Source organism: Pterocles gutturalis, unplaced genomic scaffold (assembly GCF_000699245.1).
Source record: "Pterocles gutturalis isolate BGI_N339 unplaced genomic scaffold, ASM69924v1 scaffold14565, whole genome shotgun sequence".
Classification (NCBI taxonomy): domain Eukaryota; kingdom Metazoa; phylum Chordata; class Aves; order Pterocliformes; family Pteroclidae; genus Pterocles; species Pterocles gutturalis.
In genome coordinates this window covers 5,300-12,961 of record NW_010138448.1, presented here as the reverse complement: position 1 = coordinate 12,961, position 7,662 = coordinate 5,300, and the positions used below count along the sequence as shown (strand labels likewise).

The following is a 7,662-nucleotide window of genomic DNA, read 5'->3' as shown; positions in this document are numbered from 1 at the left end:
ATGCTTGCAGTGGATACTGTCTGAAAGTGGAGCAGTATTGCTTGAGTGCCAGGATATACCTTTACAGGTTTTGTCTTTTTTGTTTGCTTGTTTTGGAAGTATGTTTCCAAATTGCCAATATAATTTCTTACACTGATATAATTAACATGCAAACAGCAGTTAAGCAAGGTAAAACAATTATTTCTGTCTAAAAAAATATTTTGTTTGAAATTAAGATTTCAGCAGTAAAGAAAAAAAATGTCCTTTAGATTGTCTAAGACTAGGTTTCTAATACCCTTTTTTTTCTCCCCTCTCCTATTAAGGTCCTCGATGCCTCAACACTCAGCTTTGGTACTCGAGTCAGATGGTTTGCCATATGTTTTGTTGCTGGTATTGTCTGTTCCATTCTTGTAAGTAAAGTGATTCTGTGTTTGCTTCATCCTGTATCCTAAATTTTGTATCCATAAATTTAACCCGACATTAAATGTATAATTAGTATGTAGAGGCTGTTCTCTACATTATGATTTTGACCATCTTTCTACCATTTACAGCAAAGAGCGTTTTTACTGAAGCACAATAAAATTTGCCTCCACCCCTGCATTTTTCGCAAGTAATATTTGATCAATGGAAGGACAAATTTTAGTGCACACCACATTTGTGCTTTAACACCTATTTCTGGACAGGTTAACATCACTTTTGCTGCTGTTGTTTTAGTGTTTAATCTTTGTCCCTCTTCTCTGTCACATGGTGTGAAACTGTGAAACAACAGATAAAAGGTTTTAGGATCTTGGTTTCCTAAAGTTTCCTTGAGTTATCTTGAGCTTGATCGACAAAAGTCAAAACTCTGTTAGTGTGCTTGTGGACCTCGTATCTTCAAGAGTTTGGAGGCAGCTCCCTAGCTGAGCTTTGCCACATGAAGCTGAGAGCTGGCAACTCTGCTTCTGCTTCACATCGTGGACCTTTTGGTATAGTTATTATATTCTTGGCTGGCCAAAATTGCAGGTGGTGGTTTTTTCTTTAATCTGGTCTTTGCAAAGTGTTCATAGACTTTCCTTGTAGAATACAGCTACACTCTTTTCTTGCAGCTTTCAACCATTGCTTGTACCAAGCTTTGCAAACTGACACCACAGATTCCCACTGAAATTGCAATTGGGTGGAATATAGTTGCCTTTTTTCTTTTTTTTTTCTTTTTAATTTTTTTTCAGAACACAAGTGTCCACATCACAGCTTTAAAAAAAAAAAAAAAGTTAAAAAACCAAACTAACTAAAAAAATATTTTGCTTCTAGTTTATGCTCTGTTTCTCCCTGATCATCATAGGGACTGTGATCAGCAGAAGGCTTTAGATTTTTTTTGTGTTTAGTGTAAATAAGAGATGTCTGGAAGTAAGAGTTCTAAAATATTTCTATTCAGCTTCAGTGCATATCTAGAATGTAGGTCCACACGGCTGATTGGAGGCAATAGGAGATGGTGGATATTAGCAAGGCTTTGTGACATTTTTTCTTTTGTGTGCAGAGTTGTATGATGTATAGTGGGGCATTGTACCCAAACTGAAAGTGTCATAAATAGAATAGAAACAGTACAGGTAGGTGTTACAAGCAATATAAATAAACATTGCCCAGTTGTAAAAATACTGTGAAGTATAGTAAATCAGTACGTTATTTTGCCAGTAGGTGGCAATAGAAGTATGCTGAATATTGACAAATCTGAGAAGAGTATACTATGCCAGTAGTGTTAGTATTGTTAGAATGACACTCTTCATAGTCTGAAAATATAGACTATAAAACTAAATAAATTGAATTAACTAGTTAAAAGCATACAAATAACCTGTATTTTGTAGGGAACAGCATTGCTATGGCTCCCAAAGGGGATCAAACTTTTTGCAGTGTTTTACACCCTGGGAAATATTGCTGCGTTAGCCAGGTAAGATCTCTTTTTTATAAAAGTATCCTCTTTTTCACCTACGTTTCCATTTGCTTTTACTCTAAAATGCTGTCTGTGTTGTGTATAAACAACATTGGTTTTGTGTTGAAATGCTAAGAACATAAAATCTTGTTTGTTTTACAGTATTAAGATTAATAATTAGCAAATATTATTCACTTGTTATTGTGTCATTGTAATGTTTTATGTGATTGTTTTGTAGACACATCACAACTGCTGTCTGAAGTATGAATAACAAATTGCTGGCTGAATATTTTGTACTTTTTACAGCTAACTGTTTCTGCCAGGCACAGAGGTACCTCAGGTTCAGGGGCAACTAGTCTGCTTGCTGTGTGGATGCTTTGTTACTGGAAGGAGCTTTTTGCTTTTAACAGAGAGATCATCCTGTTTGTAGGAAAACTCTTGGAAAAAGGAGAGGCTCAGGAAATCCTCATTTCAGGCCAGGCAGAATCTGAAAATAATTCAAAGTGTATTTTAAACTCAGCACTTGGTTCTTTGCAGCGTTCCCTGTGGCAGCTAGTCTTAAAAGTTTTGCAGAAGGGACCTCCTAGGATCTGAAAATCCTCTTTCACTGTCTTGCAAGACATGTAAGAAACAATGTCAATAAAGTCTTTTCAGTTTCTGTTTGTCCTCCTTCCCTTGCAGTCTTAGTATAGTTGAAGCATGGTCATGGGACTCGAAACTCGTGGAGTCTGGTCTTGACTTTCATGAGCCACGTGAGTTTAGTCAAGTCACTTAACTCTTGAGTCAAAGCATTGTTAGTCTGTTAAAACTCAGGCAATGTGACATTAATGTTTGAGAAATGGGATGGTGTACTGCCTTTTCTCAACAAATTTGTTAGGGGACAAAGATGTTTATACTGAAGTTAAGTCTCTCGTTTGTATAACTATTCCAGCTCGTACTAAAACAAGACAAAAAGTCTTGGAGGTATGCAAAAATATTGGAGATAAGCAAAACTGAGTAATTCCCTCTTTCTCTCTTACCTTATTCTTTGTTGTTTGCTGGGGTTTTGGTTTGGTTTTTATTTTACCTTGTATTTTGGATGTGTTTTCACTGCTTCAAATTAAATTAGCATTTTAGAAACTTGTTAATAATCAAGTCTAATTGTCAGTAAACTAAGAGGAAAGCTTTTACAGACAGATATTTCTGTTAGGAGAATGTTGAAAAACCTTAGTCTGGACTCCAACTAAAATGAGAAGTAAAATGTAGCCTGAACCTCCCTCATTTTTACCACCGTGTTTTCATCATCCCTGTCTTTCCAGTAGCTTAACTAATTTTTTATTCTAGTTCTTCAGGTCTCTTTTTTTTTTTTTTTTTTTTTGTCTTAATTTAATTTAAAGTTAGTTTGGATTGCAGTCAATTTAAAACATTTTTTTCTATTGGATTGAGAAAACTTTTTTTTTTCCATTTAATATGGACTTTTGAGGTCTGTCTATGCAACTTGAACGGGAAAAAAGTTAAGAGAAGGAGATACATACACAAAGTTGCTGATAGGAGAACATCTGGTTGTGAAAGACCATGGGTTCAGTTTTCTGCTTGGGATGTGGATTCCCATATTTCTTCCATCTTAGAAGGTGCATGCTTCACCAGGCTTGTAACTGGTTTCAGGAGGGAGCTCTACCAAACTCGTCCCTGCTACTGATTGTTTCATTTCATATAAATAAATATTAACTAGAAAAGGAGTTAAACTAGGTTTCCTGCTCTGTAGTAAAGCATTCAGACTGCCACAAGGTTACAAGCATTCTCACTGTCTCACTAGATTTTTGTATTTTCTACAAAACAGAATGGCTTCAATGACAGGGAAGGAAGAGACTCAGCCCAAAATATTTGCAGACAGATAATTGCTCCTACAGTTGTGAATTCTTAGTTCACATTGCATCTCTTTGCATGAACAGGTACAGCATAGCGTTGCTCATGGTTTTCATTCTCCTTTCAAGTTAACCACAGAGTAGAAGAAAGCAGGAAGATTTAATACAAACTACTGAACTTTTTCCTCCTTTTTTTTTTTTTTTTTTTTTTGTGCTTGATGAGTTTGGGCAAAGAGCTGCCTGTAATATTGGTTGTAGCGACTTGCACACTGCCTGGATAAGAAGTTTATTGTTAAACAGAAATTTTCTACAGAAGTTTGGTCTTTGTATTCTTTGCATTCTCTTGGCAAGTCTGTTCTTAGAACAGTGTCAGTATAAAATTCACTGAACTTCAACATGACAACCCTCTGTTCTAAGTGGTAAAGTTTTGGAAAGAATTTAATGACCAAGGGTGATAATACACAAGGTATTTCCAGGACTAAGTTCATGGAGTATTTCACCTTTCATTCCACAGGGTCTCTGTTGCTAAACACTGAAATGTCTTTTTTAAAACTTGTAGTCATCTAACTGTTGGAAAACTGGTTAATTTTATGGTGTCTTTTACAAAGATTTTTTTGAAAGCATTTTACCTACTGTTTTGTTTTTTCCCTCCTATTAGTACATGTTTCCTGATGGGGCCGCTGAAGCAATTGAAAACAATGTTTGAGCCAAAAAGATTAATAGCTACAGTTGTGATGTTGGTAAATATACTATCTTTACTTCCTTCTGCTAAAAAGTTTTCCTTTAGCCTCAAAGCTAGATTTGAGGCTTTACTAAAAAGAGGTTATTTCTCAATGCACCTCTTTTTTTGTACTGAATAATAATAGTCAAGCTAACTAGCTCTGTATATCATAAAAATTATCTAACTTCTTTCTGTGACCATGTGCTTTTGTTGCTTTTTTTTTTAATTAATCATTTGGAGTAAAATGGTTTTATTAACTATTTCTTGCTGAGTGCTAATATTAGGTTGATTATTTTTAATTTATTTTCTAAAACAATTTCTTCAGGAAGGCTAGAGAGAGACTTTTGAGCTACTATGAGAAGTCAGTGGTCACCAAGTCTAGCTTGACAGTTGTTTGTGTAGCTTAGTGGTTCAGCACTTTCAAAGCAATGGAGAAAATTAATTTCTCTCCCCAAAGTCTGGGAAGCCATGTGTTCAGCTTCATGATTCTCCATTGTGAGGGCCTTGGCTCCTTTACTTCCACGACCATCATTTTTTTCTTCCAAGAGGATGGAAAACACAGCCCCGTCCCCAATCTCAGAATTTCTGTCCCAACACTCTATATTAGGTAGTTAAAAACAAGTTTCTGCCCTGGCTGCTGCTCTGTTTTGTGCTTATTTTATCTTATTCCTCCTGATCTGTTTCAGCTTTTATTTTTAAAATATAGTTGGCTGTCCTATTCTCCCTTTTGTCTAGCTTTCCTCTCTAGTTGATTGCAGCTGATGTGGGTAAGGAACCCTTCATGAATTCTTTCTAGATGGCTGTCATATGGGTTGTATATTCTTTCTCTCTCTGACCCACATGAAAAAAAAAAAAAAGTTATCTAATTTGAGAAGCTCACATTTGCCCACATCTTCTGGAGAAGTGGCCTGATCCTTGCTTGGTTTCCAAGCTTTGTTAAAGAGGTGACTTTTTTGCCATCTCTTCCAAGTCACACCAAGTTACAAGTCCTAGGGAAGTTAACGTTTCTTTCATAGGTCTGCAGTATAAATGTTCAAGAATATCTCGAGTTGTCTAGAGTCTCTGTTTGCTGAGCATGACTTCTCCAACACTTTACAGCTGTGGGCTTTTTCTGGTCAAGCTGGGGGCCTAAGCCAGACACTAAAACAGCCAGCACAAAAATTATTTGCTCTGATGATCCTGTCATCCGCTGTGCTCAGACATGGTGACACAGACTTGCTTTGATGACTGTAGAAACAAGACACAGAAGGGAAATGGAAGGATAACGGAGAACAGAAAAAACATCAAATCTACCTATCTGCCTACCTGCGCAGAGAAGCTACGAGCAAGGTTAGGAAAAGCCAGAATGAAAGGTTTCATCTCATGGGTAACAGGACCACTGGATGAGAGCTAAGACTCTTAGAAAGGAAAATTTCAGTAATGCAGAGAAGAACCGGAAAATTTTCAAAGTTTAGAAAACTTTTGATGTATTTGACTATTTTCTTCCCCATCTTAACACAAAGCCAGAATTAGGTAGGTAACTCAGGAGTCACAAATATGTGTAGAAAATTTCAAGTCTGTTATTTTTATTTCTTTCAATTGAAATTTTTTCAGTGACAATTAATTTTGAGTTTCGTTCTGTTTTCTACTTATGTGTATTGACAAATGGAGGGTGACCAAGGGAGATTTAGTGGAAAAGTTCAAAGTGATGGTTAAGCTTGCACAAATCGTGTGATTAATTTAGCATAGTGAACCATATGATTGTAGTGTGCCATCAAAGGTGTATAGGTAGCTTGAATAAAGCTTCAGGTGAGCTTTACACCACTGTACATGAGTTCAGTATATAGTCGCTGTGTGGCAGCCTTTGGCTCTGCTTGTTTCATGAGGCAATTCTGAAAATGCTCATTACACATTGGAAACATGAAAACAGTTACTGTATTTGCTTTGTTGTGCATTGGAGTATTCATCCTTTTTTTTGTCTCTCCTTTCGTCTCCCCTCAGCTTTTCCTAGTATTGACTCTGTGCGCTGTATTCTGGGTAAGTACGAATACTTTGTTCCTCTGAAGAGCAATCTAGCTTGGCTAGTTTATTAATTGTATTACAGCTTTAACATACAGTTCAGCTATAGAGGAAGGATGAGCTTTTATGTGTGGTGTTTGTGTTTTCAGCTGCGTCTGAGTTTAGGTGGCGTGATGAAGCCTGCTGGCTACAAAGTAAATGCACCCTTCCACCTGCATGGGATGTAGATAAGAATACAAAATCTAGAGCATCAAGTTCAGTCTGCAGACCTCTGGACTAAGAAAAGCAAATTAAAATACTTTAATCTTAGTGACGTGTATTTATGTCAGAGAAGATCGGAGAATATGTAGTAGTCTTTAGAAACCACAGGAACAGAATATTAAAATGATTAAGACAAAGGAGGAGAGACGGAACTAGTACCTTCGGGGATCTTGATTGAAAAGAATGTCTGTAATTATATTCCATAGAAGTAAATATGTAGCTGAAGTGAGCTTCCATATTTGCAGAAGTACCGTATCATGAATGAAAATGCAAGTGTTAGCATTGATGCTGTTAGTGTTTTTAAAGCTAGAGAGAGTTTTCATAGCATGATGCTATGGAGTGACAGATAAAACGAATGGAAAGTTGTTAGAGTGGAAAGGAGTAGCCAATTAAGTTTAGACTTAAAAGGAAATTTAGCCATCAACAGTTAACTAAAATTTTGCCTTGAACAGGCTGTTGCAATTGTTTACAATATTGACTGGTGCAAAATGAATTAACTTGAAATATTTGCTTTATTTTTACTTAGTGGAACAAAAAAGGTTTGGCGATGTTATTCTGCATATTGCAGTTCTTGGCAATGACCTGGTAAGATTCTTAAAATTCATTTTAATTTCTTCTCTCTGCCCCTAACACCCTCATGATTATAAACCTATATATATGTATGCTTTGCATAATTGTGTAACTTCAGCAAAATCTATATGCAATCATCTTGAAAAAATAGTAATTTTATTCTGCAATGTGTGAACTTATTTGCGGGATTATGAAACGAATATACATGCAAAAAAATTCTCATGCCTTTTCTCTGCTGTGAAAGTAAGTGTACATTCATATGCCCCACTTTTGATTGTCTCCCTCTTTTTTTGAGTTCCAACTAAGTTTTCGTTTTTGAAGTGGGAGAAACTAAATAACATTTTCCTAGGGTGTGTTCTGCCCCAACAATATTCAGCAGCACTGAG

At 36.2% G+C, this 7,662-nt stretch overlaps 1 protein-coding gene across 1 annotated transcript in view; it reads left to right on the top strand.

Annotated features, from left to right (window-relative positions):
- Positions 1-302: 302 nt before the first annotated feature.
- The window catches only part of SFT2D1 (SFT2 domain containing 1), a gene marked incomplete at its 5' end in the record, with an annotated part of 11,255 nt that continues 3,895 nt past the window's right edge, over positions 303-7,662 (top strand). The window contains 5 exons of the mRNA XM_010083020.1: positions 303-389; positions 1,818-1,900; positions 4,385-4,466; positions 6,428-6,463; positions 7,233-7,291. Of these exons, the coding sequence (XP_010081322.1) occupies positions 303-389; positions 1,818-1,900; positions 4,385-4,466; positions 6,428-6,463; positions 7,233-7,291 (347 nt within the window). The remainder of the gene's footprint in view (positions 390-1,817; positions 1,901-4,384; positions 4,467-6,427; positions 6,464-7,232; positions 7,292-7,662) is intronic.